Source organism: Nyctibius grandis, chromosome 25, assembly GCF_013368605.1.
Source record: "Nyctibius grandis isolate bNycGra1 chromosome 25, bNycGra1.pri, whole genome shotgun sequence".
Taxonomy (NCBI): Eukaryota; Metazoa; Chordata; class Aves; order Nyctibiiformes; family Nyctibiidae; genus Nyctibius; species Nyctibius grandis.
The window spans coordinates 7,294,084-7,314,899 of record NC_090682.1 but is presented as its reverse complement, the minus strand read 5'-3'; the positions used below and the strand labels follow the sequence as shown (position 1 = coordinate 7,314,899).

The 20,816-nt window shown below is 46.4% G+C and overlaps 1 protein-coding gene across 1 annotated transcript in view; it reads right to left on the bottom strand.

Annotated features, from left to right (window-relative positions):
• The window catches only part of KMT2A (lysine methyltransferase 2A), a 44,071-nt gene that overhangs the window by 8,207 nt on the left and 15,048 nt on the right, over nucleotides 1–20,816 (bottom strand). Inside the window, 24 exon segments of the mRNA XM_068418476.1 lie at nucleotides 32–4,340; nucleotides 4,981–5,166; nucleotides 5,964–6,124; nucleotides 6,381–6,459; nucleotides 6,544–6,661; nucleotides 6,951–7,109; nucleotides 7,328–7,465; nucleotides 7,595–7,701; nucleotides 8,094–8,287; nucleotides 8,796–8,869; nucleotides 9,097–9,207; nucleotides 10,025–10,198; nucleotides 10,767–10,951; nucleotides 11,294–11,407; nucleotides 11,879–11,999; nucleotides 12,577–12,672; nucleotides 12,936–13,082; nucleotides 14,278–14,391; nucleotides 15,262–15,390; nucleotides 15,983–16,056; nucleotides 16,666–17,037; nucleotides 17,846–17,910; nucleotides 19,207–19,441; nucleotides 19,837–20,014. Coding sequence (XP_068274577.1) covers nucleotides 32–4,340; nucleotides 4,981–5,166; nucleotides 5,964–6,124; nucleotides 6,381–6,459; nucleotides 6,544–6,661; nucleotides 6,951–7,109; nucleotides 7,328–7,465; nucleotides 7,595–7,701; nucleotides 8,094–8,287; nucleotides 8,796–8,869; nucleotides 9,097–9,207; nucleotides 10,025–10,198; nucleotides 10,767–10,951; nucleotides 11,294–11,407; nucleotides 11,879–11,999; nucleotides 12,577–12,672; nucleotides 12,936–13,082; nucleotides 14,278–14,391; nucleotides 15,262–15,390; nucleotides 15,983–16,056; nucleotides 16,666–17,037; nucleotides 17,846–17,910; nucleotides 19,207–19,441; nucleotides 19,837–20,014 — 7,640 coding nt within the window.

Sequence of the window (20,816 nt, the reverse complement as noted above, 5' to 3'; positions counted from 1 at the left end):
AAGGGTGAGCAAAACCAAACGCTCCTCTTACCCTGTAGCTGAGAGCTGTGGCACAGCAATGGCCTCTCTGTCAGGAACGTGTGCTTCAGAAGAACCGGTCCACGGGTGAGAAGTTTTGTGCTTCTTTCCATTCCCTTTGTCTAACGATGGCTGGATGCGCTTGATTTTCGGCTTCATTTTTGTGGGACCCAGCACGGAGCTACTTGCAGACTGCTGACCAGACGACGGGGAGCCTCCAGGAGATGCTGAGCTGGCGTGCATCACCGACGAGGAAGCCTTGTTTTGTTCGAGTCCAGTGTTATTGGGAACATCGACCAGCTGCGGAAAACTCGACAACTGCGTCGTTGCCGAAGCCGTGCCGAGGTCCAGCTGCGAGGAAGCAACCCTGGTTTTGCTGGCTAAGAGTTGTGTCATATGTTGCAGCTGGTAAGAGCCTTCTGGGTCAGCAGACGACGGCGCAACCGTCATGCCCATCGTCTGTGCTGAAGGCAGAACACATATGCTCGACGCAGCCGTCATCGCTGCCGTAGACGGAGTTTGGGATGCTCCCAGTTGCGAAAACATCCCAGAACTCGGCGGTAAAGTCATGTGCTGCTCCTGGACACCAAGGCTTTGCTGACTAGCTTTGATCAGGAGGTTGCTTATCGAACCAAGGTCCCCTAATAATCCAGGGCTTGTTAACCGAGTTACCGAACTTTGGCCCAAAACGTGACCAGGAACTGACGCACCGGTAGTAGGGGCTGCCGTGGCCTGCATGGATACGACGTTCAGCACCGAGGAACTCGATGCTAGGCCTGATACAGGCCCTGCTGGGAGGTGACTGGTGTCTGGCCCGATGACACTGGGAGACGTGCCGACTGCAGTGGTGGTCCCACCTTGCGAGAGCAAAGATGCTTGCTCAAAATACATGACCCCCGACTTGGACCTCTTGATAATATTGGGGACGGTTCGGTGGGATGTTGAATTCGCAATGGTTCCCAAATCCAACGGGTGGTTGGAAATTTGGGAAGGAGCAAAATTAATTAAGGTCATGTTGGAGACCATATCAGGCGGAGCTATAGCAGCAGGGGTTCCAGAGGGAGCCAGCTTCTTATTCTTCCGCGACTGCAGACGAGATATTGGCCGCTTCTTGCCCAGGGCAGCTGGTGTGGAAGCTGTGGTACCAAGGTCTGTCCTCTGACTAGCTTCAGACACTAAGAGCTGAGGATCAGGGGGTGGCTGCACACCGATCAGAAGACCTGGCGAAGGACTGCCGATGTTGGGTGGGAAGCCGGTCTGAGTGGCTGTGAAGGGATGTATGTGCTGGTGATGGGACATGGGCAGCAGCCCCTTGCTCGTGGGAGGGAATAACGACTGAGACGAGGGCAAGCTCGGGTTTAATCCCGTGGTCAGCGTGAGCCCACTCCCCATGGGCCCCAGCACCGACGCGTTGGTCTCCATCACGCTCTGCGCAGAACTAACGGAGGGCGTTAACTGTATCTTTTGAGTGACGCCGTTGGGAAGGGTTTGGAGGACGTAGAGCGGCTGCATGTTTTGATTGACTACCAGAAGCTTTTCTGCGGCTGGCTTGAGGTGGGGCGGCGTCGTCTGCACCGCGGCGTTGGAGATCTGCGAGGGGCCGGGACTGTCCGTGGAGTTTGGCACGTACTTCTGGCTCTGGAGGGGAACGGTGGGCGACACCGGCACCTGGATACCCGGCGTCCCGCTGCTCCTCGTTAAATCCTGGGTGCTGCCGTGCCCTTGCTCGACGGGGCCGCAGGGCGGGCTGGCTATATGCTCTGCATCTATGTGGCCCTGGATGAAGTGATCGGGAGTCATGTGTCCTTCGGGGCTCGGGTCTACTCCCGGGCTCAGGAGAGCTGTATCACCTTCCCCCGAGGCAGACTTCTCCGTGACCGTCACTCTCTTCTCCCCAGACTCTGTGGAAGGCAAGGCGAGCATCGACCTCTCTCCCGAGGAGGAGAGCGAGGACTCGGAGATGACGGCGAGCCTGTTGTGATTCTGGCTGGGCACCGTAGGGCTGCGAGTGGTCAGAACAGAGAGGTCGGAAGGCAGCTCCAGCGGCAGTTCAAACTGCTCCTCTGCCGATATGGAGGAAGAGACGCTGCTATCCACCGGTTCGGCGGTTGGCAGCTGTTGGGAGAACACCTCAAACAAACCCATGTCCTTGCCACGGTTGCTGTCCAGACCCAAACCTTCTCCAAGTGTTAGAAGTTCAGATGAGGACGACTCCGGGCTTTCTCCCAACGCCTGCATCGACGGTGTGTTCTTCAGTACAAAGTCCATGATGTCGGAGGGGAGGATGTTCCCGCAGTCATCGCTGTTGTTATTGTCAGAGTCGGATTTCAGAAGTTCTGTGTTAAAAGTGTCCAGTAAGTTCTTGTCAGAGGGCGTGCTTGTGTGAGCCCTGCGACCCGTTTCCAGCGAGCTCAGCTGAGCTTCCAGCGAATCCTGACCTTGGGCTTTAACCCTGCTCACAGGATGGCAGTTATCAACCTTCGGGTCGCTTTTGTGGACAGCGGAGCTCTTGGTGACTTGTACTTTCTCTCCGGCTTCTTCAGTTCTGTCGAGCTTTAAGTTCTCTGTCCCGTTTTCTTTACCGCTCCTTTTAGTTACTTGACTGACTTTTCTTGTTGTTGCCGTGACGCTCGTATCGCTTTCAGTTCCATCATCCACACCGTCCAGCTGTGAGATTTTTGGAAGATCACACTGCTCCTCCTCCCTGAATAAGTTGTGGGACGCAAGCCTCTCCTCCGTGTTCGAGGAAACCACCGTTCTAGTGAAATTATAGTAGTACAAGTCATCTTCATCCGACGTGCTCAAGTCATCTGCGCCATCCACTTGCCCTTCTGCAGACCGCTTCCCTCGCTTCTTCCCCGTCGAGTTACTGTAGAAGGGGATGTCTTCCTCTCCGTAAGACCTCACGCCATACAGAGGAGTCAGTCCAAAGAACATATTGGATCTGGCCCGAGCACTTCTCCGTGGATACCTCCGCTTGTACGAGCCTTCTTCTTGAGCTTTAGTTCCATCCTGGAGCATCAAGTTGTTATCCTGAACGGGCAAATTTTCATACACAGTATTTTGGGATTCCTGTGCTGGCGCTTCGTTTGGACTTCCCTGAACTACAGGGTTATCTTCCGGGCTTTCGGAGGTCGAGGAGGCCTCCGCTGAAGCGGCCGGCTCTGCCCCTGCAGACTGAGGTTCAGCATCACTTTCCTGCTGTGCATTTTTACACTGGTTTTCACTTTCCATCTTGAGCGGAGTCAGGGTGACTTTAACGGTGCGTTTTCTAGGTGCCTGCGGCTCCTTAGAGGCCGCTTCCATCTGCACGGCAGAACCTTTAGACGGCCCTTGCGAAGGTGGAGACTTCTCGCCAGCTTTTTCAGCAGGGATATTATTACATAACCTCTGGCCAATCTGTTCAGTTGCCAAAGCCTGATGACCAAATTCAGGTTTCGTGTTTCCTTCCTCACTGCCTACTGCTTGACTTGAATCCGTAAGAGATTTCAGGGAATGTTTCTCTTTAAAACTCTCTTTCATTAACTTTTTCCCCTTCTGACGCCTGTCTCTAGGGGCAGAAACCACCTGCTCACTTGCTGCAGGAGATCTGCTATTTGCTCCGGCAGGCTTCAGGGTCTTTGCGTCCACCTCATCAACCACAGTCGGTTTCTCTGGCTGTACAGGTTCCACGTGCTGATCTCTGTCTTTCCTTGGGCCTCTCTGATGCAAAGGTGGAAAGGATATTGCTTCTTTGGAAGAAAAGGAACCTGAACATTCTTGAAACGTTCCTATTTTGACATTCACTTCTGTGCCCGATGAACTGGTTGGTTGAGTGGACGTTTTGGAGTTTCCTCCGGAACCAAAACTATGAGCTGAATAATCTGGGTCCTTTGAGGTCAGCATCTTCATCTTCTCTCCCTTAGAAGGTGCACCTTTGGCTATCAAATCTGAACTGCTAGAATGTTTTCCTTCCATAGACTGAGATGCATCCAGCTGGTAAGTTTTAGTTCCACTTGTAGCCGCTGTTTTCTGGGAGCCTGAGCCAGCAGAGCAACTTTGACCTGGAGCACTTGGAGTACCTGCATTCCCCGATCCCACAAAGCGGTCAGTACTTTTGGCGCCTGGTTCATGTTCTGGAGGGGACCCCACGCTGGAAACTGAAGATACGCTGTGTCTAGAGTAAGCGTTCCCGGCTCGCGTGGGGGAAATCATGCGCAGCTTTGATTGCTGCTGTGACAAAGAGGAGGTGCTGTGTCTCCTAGAACCAATGCTCTTAAGTCCAGAGGATAGTAAAGGATCTCCTACTGTCACTATTTCATGGGTCACTGGGGTAGGACTTCCTGAAAAATAAGGCAAGAAAGACTGTCAGGTGATCTGAAACCTTCACATCAATACATACCCAACCCCTTCATGTAAAGCACAAGAAATTAAAACCCAGCAAAGCCCTTCAGCCAAATAGCATTAACACAATGATGACACTTGAGACGACAGGTATTAAAAATCTGATGCCACCAATTAGTCTTCACCACGTAGAGCTGACAAGTTTGTATCTCAGGGTTCTGTATCTCAACTTCAGATGTGAATTTTCAACTTCAGTTTGAAACAAAACGTGACTCATTCTCACAGAAATAGTAGCTGAATTACAATACCAGATTTCCGACTCTCTCTGGAAAAAAAACAGCCGAGTTAAGGTTAAGCCCCTAACTTCTATTACAGCTCTTCTGTATTACTGCTATTATATTGCCCAAGCACTGCTTTCTTCAGCTCGGAAATTTTTGTTTCAGTCATACGTTCCTTGACACGCCATCTCTACTGTATATTCTCAGAAGTTTCCTCCCCTCAAACCTACTGCCATTTCACTATTTTCTCCAGAAACAGAAAACTAAACGTTCTGAGTGAAGCCAAAAAAGACAGAACCAAACTAAAAATATTTCCAAACCAAAACCAAACAAAAATCGAAGTCAACAGCCCTTGAAATACCTGCAGAGGGTAATGGCCTAGAGCCAGGAGACCTCTGTGTGGATGGATAACTTGGCGTCCTGATCCGGGGACCCTTTGAGACCAGTGGATAGTAACAGGAACCAGAGGTCTGAGAATGCAGGGGACGATCTGGTGATGGTGGGTTTACAATTTCAGGTGTATTCTGGTTGTCTTTAGGTAGAGTTTCTGTTGTTGCATAAAAAAGAAACACCAGTGTAAGCCACCACCGAATCCTAAAAGCTATGATCTGATAAAGTATATATTGTTACCAGGTTTCACTTGGGGAAAAAATCAGGGTATTTGTTAAATAAACACAAAATCAAAGAGCACTGCTTCCTTGCCATCAGATAATGTCTGGTTTCTTCTCTGAAGAACAATTTTCAAATACTTGCAGCAATACATTAACCCTCAGCTTACACACGAAATTCCATTACATTTTAAATAAAAGTTTAAGATTCTATATTGACAATGATGACTATTGTGAAAGTTTTAAAAATCTCCCACAGCCTCATCTTCTGGGAACTGAAAAGGATAGGGGTGAGATTTTCTTTTTGTTTTGTTTTGTTTTTTTTTAACCTCACCTATGGATACGGAGAAAGCAATTTGGAAACAGGGAAAAAGCGCAGTACTACTATTCCACACGGTATTTAACAACCCCCACATTATATACCAAAACCAACACCTGAAGCACAATTTGAAGTTTTAGATCACTAGAAAAACCTCAGATGTCTAGAGCAGAAAGCATTACTCCGGTAGCTTTTGCTTGGCTCAAGTTTTTGAAGTTAGCAGCATACTCAGGAGCTTAGCTCTTTTTTTTTTTTAAGTCTTAAGATGCTGTAACATACTTGGAAGCCTGAAGTGCATTCTAGTCCAAACTGGGTTTAAGAGGTACAGGTCCTAGCCACTACCTGGCTTTCTGGTAAGGATAAACTATGGCAAAACCACGCAGAGAATATACCCTTAGAAAGTCCTTAGAAGATTACCTGTAAGGGGAACTGGGCTATGGGCGATTGTTCTGTTATCATCATGCTCTACAGTGCTGTTGATGTCAGGTTCTACCACCGGAGGCCGGCACTCCATGATCTTGCAGGTGTACACGCAGCGCTTCCTGGCATCTGTTGTGCTCCAGTACACCCTGGAGCACCTGGGAAGGTAATTCAAACACAAAAGAATTCACTCGACAGCCGAGTAAACCTCAGCTTTCCTATTTTAAAATTTCAGTTTCTCAAAATTGCAAAGGACAAAGGCTTCCTGGCACAACACGCTGCACACCTAGCTTCATCACAAGATTCTTGGACAGCGTATGAAAGCTACAGTCAGTTTTTGCATCTGTCACTCCAGCACTGGCTTGGCATGTAATATACTAAAAGACATCTAACCATGAAACAGCTTATACTCACTGATAGCCAATGGGAAACAGCTTATCTTCACAGTCTGAGAGGTCATTCAGAATTCCTAAACAGTCTATCGTCATTGAACCTGAGCAGGAAGAGGAACAGAAAAGTTCTGTGAACCAGATTCCAGCACCAAAGGTGGATCAAGTGTCCAGAGACTAGCTCTTACCAATCATCATGTGGATGTTCTCTGGTTCCAAGCCACTAAGAAATTTTCTTCTCAAACTGATCCCTTCAAAGTCCACAAAAACTCTCCTAAGAACTTCAAACCCATTCTCGGGAACCACCTGGAACAAGAATCAACAAAACTACTCATTAATTTTAAAGGAACCACCACAGGTACACTACGCAGTCTGTCTTACTCGCTCCCCACTTTGGTCTTTTGGTTTTTGACCTGCCACGTAGCACCACTCGCCAAACCCCCCCACACCATTGTACCGCTGACTTCTTTTTAACAGCACTGCGGTCCAGCCCTCATTAGTAAGAAACACATTCAATATTAACTTCTAAAAAGTGCTCGCAGTTACAGGCTAACCCCACCTTCAGACAAGGCAGGGTGTGAGAGGAGAATCTCACCTCTCCTTTGATCAAGTCACGATGCCTCTGGCAGTAAACTTTCTTATCGTCCAGAAAGACACAGTTCTTGGCTCTTGAGCACATGAAATGATAGTTACTCGTACAGGAGGTGAGGCAGCAGCCCACTGTGGCTCCCGACTTCTGGCAGAACTCGCATCTCTACAAATAAAAATAAAAGTTAAAAATTAATCCCTTCTAAAGCCAGGCTACCATTACTGTTGTCAGTTGTTTCTTTTGGCACAGACAGAAGTTCAGAGTAATGCAAGGAGGGGACAGAGCAGAAAAAACACACACAAGGAATATTTCAGTCGGGTTCTTGTCTTGGTTCTGTGTAAATCAGCGTGACGTTTAACAAAGTATTCTGTACTGATACCCACCAGCTGCTTGCCCCTGATCACAGCCATGTGCACGTTTTTCAGAGAACCATCATCATCTTCAAATACTTCTGCTGACCACAAAGCACAGTTCACGTGTGTCCATTCATTTTGGCCAATGTAGAGAAGACGCCCAGCATCCTAAAGAACGGAAGGAAACGCTCTTTTCAGGTGTTCCACGAGACACAACAACGCACAAAAAGCATCCAGCCTATCTACAATACTGCTTAAATCAGCTCCTATCAAAAAGGGCACGTGCCAGATACTCACGTTAGCATTGTCATCGCCGTATTTCAGGCACAACGCGCACTGCCTGTTGTCCTCTACATCCGGAGGTGGGTTAAGTTCAGGACTATCCTCTCTGCTTCTGTCAGAGCCTTAGAGTTAAAAGAAAGAACACTGTTTATTCTTCGAAGTCAGGGAGGCAAAAATTCATGTGGAAAGATTGTCAGTAAGTAAAAAGGGTAGAAGAGCCAAACAGCAGCCTAGAGTTTTCAATAGCCAGCTTGCAGAGCAAGGAAAAACACACATCAGCCTCTACACAGCCCTTGCTCTGGGGGAAAAGAGGCAGGTGCAAATGCATTTCGGGGCCCAAGCTCAGCTCAGAAACACGTCATATGTAACAGCCTCCGAATGATTTCAGGTCACAGAGCTCTCCAAAGTTCTTCAGTCGCACACAGAACTAATACCACCCTCTCTTTACTACCAGGAGGTTTGGAATGAAGCGCTCTGGGTTTGGGACCCATAGTGCTGCAGTCTGTTTTCTTACTAGAGATAGGTGGCGTAGGAGGATGTAGAGGAGTTGGTGAATCTGGCTCTCCAGGCCCTTTGGGTTTTGGAGCTGGAATGATTTTCTTCATCAGAGGGGGCTGTTCAGTGCGGTTGTTCTCTTCACGCTCCTGCCACTGAGCATAATTATGGTCAAGCGAAGGGGGCAGCACTGCATTCGGCAACATACCACTGCTGAAATGCAACAAGGAGTCAGCTGTCAGACCTGACTACACCAGAGGACCTCATGCCCTGTCTACCAGCACTACTGACATTCAATACACAATAACAACCAATTTAATTAATTACAGTCCACACGTGCTCTCAACACAGGCTATGACCCGTCACTCACATTGTAAGGCTTGTGATGCAGCTGCCTGCTTCTTTTGAGGCTAACAGATGCAGGAGGGCCGCACAAAATGGGGGTGAGGAGGAGGTGGGGGAAGGAAGGACTGACAAGCCAACACACAATTAATTATGCCTACTTCTAAATAACATTTTTGGTTACCCTGCTTTAGAAAAAGGAAGTGTATGCAAAACCTGGGAATGGGATTACTGTTGCACTTCCTAAAAAAAAAAAAAAAGGGGGGGAAAAAAAGAAAAACAGAAAAGCCAACCACACAAACAGGCTCTCTTGATACTTTTTGCTTGGACAGCTGGCAAACCGCAGGGTGTCACAGTGGGACACAGAACAATTACTTACTTGCTTGTTACTTTATTTGGCTCCCAAAATCTGGACTTTTTTACACTGAACCATGGAAAAACACGCTCCATTTGCTGAAGGAAAACAACACTGCATTAGGAATGTTATACAACATACCCCAAATTCAAAGACATTCAGCCAAGATCTACTGTAAATGCACAACTAGTAAGATTTCATCAACAACTCTGACAAAGTATTATTTTACTCCAGGAAATACCCAAGCAATGGTAAGCGTGATGGACTCTCTGGATTCCAACAGCAACATGCAAGCAGATTTCAAAATAACTGTGGTCCAGCTCACCCGAATAAAGAAGGACTTGACCATGCTATTGGCTTTCTTAACTTCTGGCTGCCCTCCATCAGAATTAATGGCTGCTTGAATTATCTTCACGATATCATCACTAAAATCCAACTACAAGAAAGCCACAAAATTTCACATTAACAGAATTGTCTCTTGTACAGCTACACCATCCACTAATTTAAGGCATCAAGCAAGCATCCAGATGACTAAAAGACTGAACTAGAACACTGACTTAAGCAGAAGAACAACTTGGCTGTGAAGAAACAAGCAGCCCTGTACATTTGCAAACTGGCTGGCAGAATGGCTACACAAACCAACCCACAACTGTTCTCTTCTTCCTTCCACCTGGAGCTGACTGCTGACCGATTTTAAACCAGCTAAGCTAGCTGCCTCACGAGGATTTGGCCAAAATCTGGCAGCAGCATGTTTGCCCAGGACTTTGCAATATACATTCTTCCTCAAGGTTACAGGTGCTATAGGGGAAAAAGAGGAAAAGGTTGCTCCCTAGAGATAAAACCGATTCAGTCTACAGTAGCATTTTGCATAAATACCCTAAAGGTATCACCCCTCCACATGGGAATTACTAGTTTCCAGACACCTGACTACCATTGGTGCTGTTTGGCCAGGCTGTCAGCTAGAATTTGCACATGCACCTATCCTGCTTCCATCAACATAAACGTCTGTCTAAGAGCAAAAGGAGTTTAACCAAGTACTCCTGCTGGTTCAAGAGAGCCATACAACAGTGTAAATTACGTGTCTTTGGGCCAACATTAACACGAGCGCCAGCCAGAATTATTTTTAGCAGCACGCTAACCTGTGTCCCTGTTCATAAAGAAAAGGCTTAAGCATGCTCAGTTATAAATACCACAGGGCACAAAGCAGTTCATAGGATCTATTATTAGAGCGGAACACTAAAACTCCCACATACCACAGAAATGTAAGCTCCTTGATCCATTTTTCTTTTCACTCCTTCCAGATCCAGAGGTTGCTGCTCCTCCTGTTTGCTGACTTCTGTTAGGACGGGCGGGTCGGGACCTTCAGGAGAGCTTCTGGATGGGATGCTCTCTTCCGTCTCGGGATTTAAATCAGGCGGTTTTGCTGCCTGTTAATATCAGCAACCAGACAGAGGACATTGGCTATTGAAGTGTGGCTGCTACTCATGACGTACTCCCAGGCACACTTATTGGCACAGAGATTCTCGCTAACATGAAAGAAAAGGACACTCAAGTTCTGAATTCCTGTCCAAAACGTAGGGACAAAAATAAAAATATCTTAACCGTCTTTCTGCTGCTGATCTGTAAGGCACACAGCAGTGATCAGCAGTAAGGATCGAAATAATTTTCAGAAGTCGTATTTCCGAATATGTATTTCAAGACTGAGATCCTGTTCTTCTGTCAAAAAGGCGCCTCCACCATCACAGAGCTAAATCCTCCCATTCCTTGAAGAACTTTACCCTATTTTTCCTTTTAGCCTCAGAAGTCATGCCAGAGATACCCACCTCTTTGTTTCCACAGGCATGAACAAAAGAAAACAAAAACCACAGTACGTGTTGCTCTAAGTACGATAAAGACACTTTCGCAGCACGATGCACAGCAATGCCAGAATCCAACCGAATGCCAGGCAAGGCTTGAAGCCAGAATGTGTTATCGGGATGCGAGGCCCTGGCTTACCTGTCGATACCGCAGCAAGTGGCTCGTAGTTCTGGAGTTCAACAGGGCCGTTAAAACCTGTTTCAAGGAAACCTGCAGCTCCTTTTCCAGTGCCAGACGCCACTCTGCAGGATGCTGCTCCGTACAGTTAATGCAGGTGTATGCTACGCTCTCAGGCAAGTTAGAGAGTATCTCATACATTTCATCTAGAGACAAAAAAAAATAGTAACAATCCAAACTACTTTACTGAAGGACGGTTATAGGGGAAACCCCCTACCCTGCACTTACTCTCTAACTGAAACACTTTTCAAGTAACAAAAGCATCTTGTGCAACTAACTGAGCAGTACTGCATTTGAGGCAAGTCCCAAATGATGTCACTGATATTAGTACTGGTTTACCTGCAGCCATTCTACAGGTATTTTTCAGGTAGGTCACAACAGGCAAGGGTGTAACCTAACACTCTAGCAGAAAGGTCCAAAACCAGATTGCTTTGGTCTACTCGCTGCCCTGCGTTCCTAAGTACTGAGGAGACAAGGATTTGCCTTACCAGAAAGGTTTTCACATTTGGAGTGGACCCAGCGGTCGCATTTCCCGCACTGCATCATCTTGCTCTCATAGTCGTCATCATCATAGCATTTGTCACACAGAGGACAAAAATTACCTGCAAACAAGACGTGATTTTTATCGGAAGCTGAGCTGCCACACACACCTGAAAGGCGAGGTGGTTACTACTGTGCTAAGAAAGCAGCTCTCTGAAACCCCCCACCAGTAAGCTGCCAATACAGTTACATCTGCTTTCGCAACACTGCAAACAACGGCCCCAACAATAACCTGCCTGCAAGACCACCGACTGCTCTAGAGTCCTGTTACTGGGTGCCCTTTTTTGCGGGTGGCGAGACTCACAAAATATTATACGCAATTAGCTTTACAGAGTAAAATGAAAGGACAAAGATGACATACAGGCAAGAAATTAGGTGGAACAGTTAAGATTTTCTACCCTGAGACTTCCCCCCAGAGTGCCTATCTTAGGTTCAAAGGCCTCACGTACAGTGACCAACACAAGAAGGAACGGTCATGTTACAACAGGGATTCTGAAGAGGCTCCTGCTGTAAAGAATCACAACTTTCTGTACCTTTAGCAAAGAGTTTGGCACAATCATGACACAGCGAGAAGTCGTGAGACCACTGTGCATCCCACCCTTTGCCTGGTGTCGTTGATCCACAGCTCTTGCAGCGAACACATTTGGTACATATCTGGAAAAGGAACGTGTTTGGCAAGAGTTACTTGCTTTTACCCAGTGCTTTCTGTGCTTTAGGCCTAACGACACATTTCATAGTCTTTATTATTTAATGAGTGCAGAGAGCTTATACAACAGAACAAGGGGTTTCAAATACCAAAACTTTCACTGAAAAGAGCTCCCTCCCTTTATGGTAAGATGGTGACGATGCAACAAGAAAAAAATGAAAATAAACCACAGTATAGTTGTTCTGTCCTTCATATTTGCACTGAAGAAAATATCACCTTTCCCTTCACATAAAACAGCATATCTCTAAAGATATGCTCTCTAAAGCTCTCTAAAGAGCTGCTTCTGTGTTCTGGGACTACGATCAGAAGAATTACTACAACTAAAAAAGGTGCAATCCCTTTAAACATCCTGCTTGTTCAGAACCTTATCAACAACCCATTTCAGTACTTCTTTCCAACGCAACAGGCCCTTGCCTTAAAAGGCTAAGCGATTGCACCAGAGCAAGGAATCTGCAGAGCTCTGGCCCACAGCGTTGCAATCAGTCAACAAGTGAATTGCCCAAAAGAGAAATCAAAATCCCTCACCCAAACTTTCTTTTTCTTGGTGGGTTTCGTTGGGTAGTTTGGGCCCAGGCACTCAGGGTGATAGCTGTTTCGGCACTTGTTACACTCCAGCAACTGCTACAAGCGTAAGGGGAAAAAGCATTGGAACAGAGACCCTTCGAAGGGATGCAAAACCCTGGGCATTTTCGGTTTATGTTGGATCCCCCATTCGGGGCAACAAGGAGAGGCCGCAACACAGCGACTCGAGAGGCGTCCTCCCCGGCGCGCAGCGGCGCTCGCGCAGAGCCCCCGCGCTGCCCTGCTCCCCGGTACGCGCTCGCGAGCTGAGCTCCGGAGCGGGGCAGGGGGTGCCCACCGGGTCTCCGGCGGGTTGGGGGTACCTTGGTGGCCTGGTGCTGTCTCCCACACACGTGGCAGAACTTGCAGCGACGGCAGCACCAGTTTTCCAGCTGGTCCTCCAGCGGCCGCTCGCTCTCCTCCAAGCAGAACTTGTGGAAAGGCTCACAACAGACCTGGCAATACACAAACTGCAAGGGGGGAGAGGGGGGATTTAGCAAGTCAGAAGCTGCTCCCAATTCCCAAACAAGCCCCCTCGCGCTCCAAACTGCTTTGAATTCTGCGTTACAACTGACAGAGCAAGGATATCTACTGGCTTATTTTAGGAGGGAAACTGTGCGTGTACTTCTGACAACGCAAACACATGCTCGTCTACCCAGGCTAGGCACCTAGCCGCAAAGGGCAGCCTGGTACCTGTTATCTAAGCGTTCTGAGCACTGGCAAAGGCCTACAGGGCTCTTCAGGATCTCCCTCCCTCGCTGTAATGCAAGCCAACAGCACCAGAAGAAACACTCGGTGTAGAAGGAAGGGACACGCAGAGCGGAGACAGACATCTCTCCCTCTGTTCAGCCTAGGCGGCCCAGGTGAAAGCTCTTCTAATTTCTACATACACCCTACGAGGCTGGTCATACAAGAGGAGGAATCGACCCTAGGGCACAAACACTGCAGGCTCACAAGGGGACAGAGAATCGTTTGCCCCCTTGAGCAACCTGACTGAGAAGGGATGGCTCCATGCCCCACTGGACCTTCACGGTCCTCAAGTGCACTGATGTCCACACACAGAACTTAACCGCCTTTTCCCCAAGTACTGTTCACCCATCATAACCAAGCCTTTTCTAGAGTGCTAGCACCACCTTCCACGACAGCTGGTCTGAAGATGTCGAGAAGGCACCTGTCTATACCTGGAAACACATTAGCACCTCGTAAGCCCAAATCCAGCTCTTTATGCAGCACCAGAATCTGTCCAGTCACGTTTCAGTAATGGTTTGCAGCTCTCAGCAGATACAGACATACCTGGGAAAGTCACCACTGCCTAAAGCCCTTTACCATCACCAGGCAGCCCTTCTTATTTCACGTTACATGAAACCAAAGCCCCTGCTTTACATCAGACGTGGGATTCCAAATTAAGAAGAGACGCGGGTGCTCTCAAATAGGCTATTCTTTACGTCTAATTTGGTTCCCCTCCAAAGTAAGCGCCGCAGAAGTTTCCAAGCCGATTTTAAGTACCTTGCACTTTAGTATCTTGGGACAAATTTTAGCAAGGACAGATTTACAGGTGTTACTTTAATTTCTTCTGGATTACGGTCATGACAGTATTTATTTATTTATTTTTGTAACAACACGGTGCTGTAACTAAGTCATCAACAGCAGAACACAATGCTTTACCTCCACATGTCCACTGCTGGCACAGAGAAAACAGACCACCCTGGGAGTAATAGGTACCGAGGTGACGATGCCTAACCCACCCATCTCCCAAACATTCTCCACTTCACAGTCCTCCTGAAAGTACAAAAGGATACGTCACCATGCAGAACAAGGCAATACAACATCAGTATAAAGTGCTCACACTGACTGCTGCTTTATACGGTCTGTGCCTGCGATTAAGCGTTCTCAGACTGAAATCCCTTCCGCTCTACCTCGGTCTACTTTACAGTGTATATTGGAATAGTCACCTCTCGGCGCTGCTCTGGCCAAGAGAGCTCAGTAAGACGCTAGCCTTCCTTCTACGGAAGGCAAGCCTAAGGAACACGACAACGTTTTTCACGCTTGCACAATTATTACTAGAAGTGAAATTTCAGAAGAATTGTACTTTATTAAAACTCCATAGTCGTATAAAACACTTACGAGATCTCACTATAATCTCCAGTATCAACACTTATAGATGGACTGAAAAATTATTAGGAAAATATTAACTTTTATTATTTCAACACTGTCGTTCAAAAAAGTACATGATTTATCAGTTTAAAACCCCAGATATACCCAAAATGTCGTGAATTACAAGTTACTAACATTTTCCCCAAATCTTGTTGGCTCAAGTTGTGGTAAGGTTTTTTAGTTCCATCTTAATGGAATAATTCTTCATAAACCTCAAATTCTTGCTCATCCTCACACCTTGACAGTTAAGGTTTTAAAGCTTTAAGTGTCTCTTCATCCAGTACTCTATTTATAAGACAAAAAAGGCATAACAAGCTTCTAAAAAAAAAAAAAAAATCAACCGAGTGACTTGTCATGGAGGCTCCTATTTGCAGTTCTCTCTGAACGGTACCAGACACACAACCTTAGAAGTCACTGCCAGCACTCTCGAGGGACTCTAGTTCCAGTGTTTACAGCCAGGTAACATTCAAATACTTAAAACATTTTGTCCTCTACCTTGAAATCCACTCGGATTCTGTGGACTCCATCTGTAGGTGGCTTTTGCTTGGAACTGCTTCCGTTAGTCAGAGTGCTGAGCAAATTCAGCGTGCTGCTTTCTGGCTTGCTTATAGGAGGGGGCTTTTCCTAGTCAAGTAAAGGAGCCTGCATTAATCACAGCCCCGCACGCTAAAACTTAACCAGTAATTATATCAAACGCCACAGACAATTCACAGACAAAACCCCCAAACCATTACAGAACTAACGAGTGTGTAAACGTTGCAAGAAAGCAACCATTCTGCAAACCATTTCTTAAGAGCATCCCACACGCAATTACGTTTCCAATTCCATTTGCTGCATTTCCCTCTAACATCACGTTGTTCTCTCTCATCAGAGTGCTGGCTGTTATTTTGCTGCAGTGGGGCACCTCTGGGTATAACTAGTCCCTACGTGATTTTCTCCCAGATTCTTTTTGCTGTTGTTGGGCTTTTTTGTTTTGTTTTAGTTTTTTGGTTTTCACCCCACAATGTCTTAGAGAACAAGTTAACATCCGAACCAAATCTCAGGCATATGCCAGGAACTTTGGTATCCACAGACTGCCACAAGGAAAAACCTAACAACTTTAAGTACCAAAAAAAAAAAATCTGCAAAAGGGTCAAGTAATACAGTTCTATTTCTAGACAGACAGAAGTTCCAGGTTCTTGAAATTTACTGACTGTGTACAAAAAACGGTATTCACCTTTTCTTTTGGTTTCTGTTTCACAGGGAAAGTTGGACGGGGAGCAATTTTTTTCTGTTTGCTTTGTTCTGTGCCTAGGAAGGGGGGAAAAATTATGAGTATTTCAAGTAACTAACAGCCACCTGTAGAGAAGAAAAGGGAAAAAAATCAGCTGGGTAATGTGTGATGAATTTTAGCCTACAATTTTTCCACCCTCTTCTGTGACTGCACCTCACCAACTACGACTCGAGCAGTCTCCTCGAGGCACGACCAGGAGAGCTTGCTCTGCTAAAAACCTGAAGCGTTCTGGGTGCAAAGCCACCGAAGTCCCGGAGCTGCCTTGTCAGTTCTGCTCTGTTCTATGTGCAAGAGCGGACTATGTTTTTGTAATATAAAGGTTACATTCTTCTTGTTTCACATTCAGACTGTGAACAGTCAACAGACTTCACAGTATCGAAAATACACTTCAAGACTGCCAAGACTACGTGACTAAAAACTGAAGTGAGGATGGCCATCTTTCTCCCCGCCCCAACACACGCTGGAGTTCAATAAAAAGGAAGCCAGTTCTACACAAAAATCCCAAAATAATCTGCTGTAACTTCATCAGATCGTAAAGCATTTATCCGTTTTACAATCCAACAGCTTTCAGCAGTATTGTTACTTAACGTGACTCAAACAGATTGAGGATAAACAGTCCCATTTACCTATTTCTGGCTGGGGAGTCTGCTTTTTCTTAGGCTCAGGAGTGGTAAGTTTAGGCGCTTCTTTTTTCAAAGGTCCTGAGCTCGGTGGCTGAGAAGGAGGGAGCTGTACTGGCTGGGACGCCTGCTTGCCAGTCTTTCTGGTACCAGATGCAGGGACCTGTTTGGGCTCCGACACCGGAACGGAGGAATTCCCATCCTCATGCTTTTCCTCAACGGGCTTACGGGCAGGTTCACTGCTCTTCTTTACGGCATTGTCTTCTCTGGACACGACAGTCTGAGGAGTTTGCTTCTGTCCAGAGTCCAACTGGTTCTTTCCCGAATGGCTTTCTTTCTTTTCATTTGTCTTCGATTTCTTCTCTTTCTTTTTTGCAGCTAGGAAGAAGAAGTATCAATAAAGCAACACAGATAAAATGGTGTGAGTTCAAAATTTGCTGCTTTTTTAAAAATAAGGAAGCAGACACTTTGATGTCAGAATTTTGTCACTCTGTCATACAAAAGAAAAAACAGTACTCGAAGAAATGAAGGCATTTTGCTGGTAAAATGAATGCACTTGGCTTATGTTGCAATCTGTGTTCTAATACCTTGGGCCTCTCTTCTGACAGAGCAGTAAGCAAAACCCTTTCGTAGTAAAGCAGATTCAGAGCTTAACCGTGCAAAGGAGAAAGCAGACTTTGTATGGCAAAGTCCAGGGAGTCCAAGGCAGCTGCCTGACTGCTGTCACACTAACACGTGGACTTCCAGAGGTCCGATCCCACGAATGCAGGGATTTAACAGAGCACGTATAATGGCTCACTTAAGCCTTATGTCAGAGGCAAGGAGGCTCCAAGAGACTCATCAGGGCCCGTGTCACTCAGGAGCAGGCAAACCTCTGAGAAATGCTTCACCTGAAGGGCAGAGGGGAGTGACCAGCCGTCAGCAGCAGCTCACAAAAGGAAGGAAAAACCACAAGTCCAGTGCTGAGAGAGACGGCCACTGCTAGGGAGCAGAGATGCTGCCTGTACTCGCATCTCTCCTGCAACTTTCACCTGACATCAGCAGAACAGGCAGCTCCCTGGTAACATTTGGCTGCAGACTAACCTTTTGTAAGCTCAGTGTAGCCACGATGACAGCACAAAGAGCCAAATTTAAGAGACGAAGATTTCTCTCTTGTGCTATACCCCAGCCAAGCCTTTTAGCCTACCTTTAGCTTGCTTCTGGAGATACGCTTTTGAAGGCATCCATTGCAGATTCTGACACTTCCTCATTCTACAAAGAAAGAACACATCATGAAATCAGAAGAAAAATGCAGACATTAAGAGGGCAGTCTGTAAATACTCAACATGAAAGCTGAAAAAAATATTATCAATACACCCACTACCTTTTTCCAAGCAATGTTTTTTTTCCCCTCTCCCTTCTTCAGAGATACGTAAAAGAAACTTCCCGTTTTCCTGTGTGTTTTCCTTTCTGTTTTCCACACTCTCAAGGCAGTTTTAAGGTCAATAAAACCGCTCACGTAACACTGCTTCACTGGTAAATCCCCCATCGACTCCATTTCTTAGATTTGAGAAGTATCACAATACTTCCAAGAGCTCTAAGAAACCACACCAAACTCTCACAACTGTAGGTTTTTTTATGTAATCCAAACTGAGGCTGTTTCAGAGAAAAGCAGTTACTCTTGGAGTGAGACAGGAGGAGGCGACCAAGCCTTTTTGAAGCGTTCAACTTTATTTCCTTTTTTCCCTTATGTTTAGCATACGATGTCTTCTGTAAGCTGAGCTAGGCTTTGTTTCCGCCTTCATTCTCGTAGCAGGGCCCGTGGTTTTGAAACCTAGCCCGAGGCCCGGGCAAAGCTGCTGAGAGTGAGACTGCTTACAGACTGCAGTCTGCAGAGTGTTTTCACACAGATGAGCACCACACAGCAATTCTCACAGCTATGCTTTATAAATAGCTTTCATACCACAACAATCTTTATTGGTGCCACTTCAGTTCCTGCCTTTTCAGGCAGATTATCTAGTCTGGTAAAATCAATTTAATGTAGCAATTCAAAAAAGCAAGAGGTTCAGGCTAAGTGATACGTATAAAAAATGACAGGAAAAATCAAGGCAGAGCGGTATTAATGACATCCAGAGACATCTTTGTTATGTGAAGTGTACGTACACCACAGACATCACCTTGAAAACGCAAGCTCTTCATAAATGCAATTTGGGAGAGTACGAGATAAATATTTATGTGTACATTGCCTTCCTTGCAAAAACCCATACTGCCTAGTGAAAGCCACTGGTCTCGTAGCAAACCCTTTTCAGTGCTACACCAGTTTCATCAAACTGGGGAGAGCAAACCAGAAACTAACTTCAGAAAAAGAGCTTGTGGCACACCTTGAGTCAGGATCTTGGCTCTTAAATTAAACTGGTTACAACGCCCTGCTGTGATCCAGCCTCAGCCCAGGCCAAATTCACTCAAAGCCTGTGCTACAGGAAAAATATGCTGTTCCCTGTCCCGGAGCGTGGACGTGCTTATCCCACTCAGCGTAGGGATTAAACAATTTCTCAGACACATACTTACTTGCAGCACTGCTTCTTTATGTTGCGCCCACCAAACTTGGGTTTGTCTAGACAGTTGGTGCAGACTCCGCAGTCCTCTGGAACCTGGCAGCCCGAACACTGCCCACAGCGCCTTGAGCGTCGGCCCTTCTTCACTGGAGGTTCTTGCTGGGCCTTGTTTCTGGTAACCGGCTTAATTGGCTTGATAGGTGGAGCAAGAGGTTCAGCCTCTTCCGAGCCAGCTATTGATGACTTATCTATCAAAAGAAGTTGCTAATGTGAATTCACTGATGTCAAAGAACACTTCAGGCACGTCTAACTTGTTAATGGACTTTATTCCACTGAGGGTAAGTGCATCTGCAGAGCCACACAAGGGGTGTGTATGAGCATGTGTATATACACACATACCTACGTGTACGTATGTATAGGTACACACACCCCTCAGCAGACCCAAAGTTTAGTGCAGAACACGCACTTATAACAATTACCAATGGTTAAAAGGATTAACCCTGTTTGAGTGGCATCATACCGGAGAGCCCGGAGCTGTTTAACGCACTTTCCCTTGTTAATCACTTGAAGTCCTCATTTTAAGCAGTCAACAAAAGCTGACTTTGTATGAAACCACAGATGGAAACTAAACATCTTAACTCACCGTCATTCCCCATGGAAGACAGTATCTTCTCCCGCTCTTCCCACGGTAAGGCACTCAGAGTGGGCATGTCATCAGGAAACACTGCTCGCTTGCGGCCCAGCGCAACAGCTGCTCTCCTGCAAACATGTTTTATTCGTGGTCCTCGGACTGACGTTTCTGAGGAATCGCTCTCTTGTCCCTAGATTTCAGAACATGAGAACAGACAGCATTCCTAAGGAAGGTACCGAAATGAGCCTGGGAAACACGTAACGGAAACTTCTAAACAACCAAAAAAAGAGTTACATTATATTTTAATTTGCACTTTGTATGAATCGGGATAAAAATAAAGGCTCTCGTCCTCCCGAGCCTCAGTTATCCAAGACAGGACAGACTCAAAAGCACAAGAAGTTTTACTCATTTGGAATTACAAGGTAAGTTTCCACTGGCTACTGTGAAGCAAACTCACTCATGAAGCCATGTTACCAAGGCACTGGTATCACAAAAACCAGAGTCGACTGGAATTAGACTAACATTCGGTGCGAACTGATCCAGCAGAAGCAAATCGAGCTGTTTGATCGCATCGTAGCTGCCGGCCTCTAAGATGAGGGGCTTGTGTTTACTGAGGTCCTAAAAGAAATGTAGCTCTTTAGTGCCATCTGCCACGTTTGCATCATAGGAGTCTGAAGTCTTTCCAATTAAAAGAACTCCGCCAAAGAGGTAACGGTGAGGGCCTGGGCTTCTTCTATAGCCAGGATACACGTACAGAAGCATGTACTTCATTTCAGAGACAAAAAGCTTAAGAGTTTTCTATTTAAAATACGCACTAGTGATTTTCAACACTAGTGCCATTACGGACAGCGGTCCTTTAAACAGAAAGGCAGTCTTCTCTGAAAGTGTATGTCACCTACCTTTCTGGTAGCTAAAAAGGACTACAGAAAAGGGTAGGTTCGGGGTGGGGGAACGGGGAGAGGGAAGAGGAAAGCCGTAGGAAGCAGTTCCCC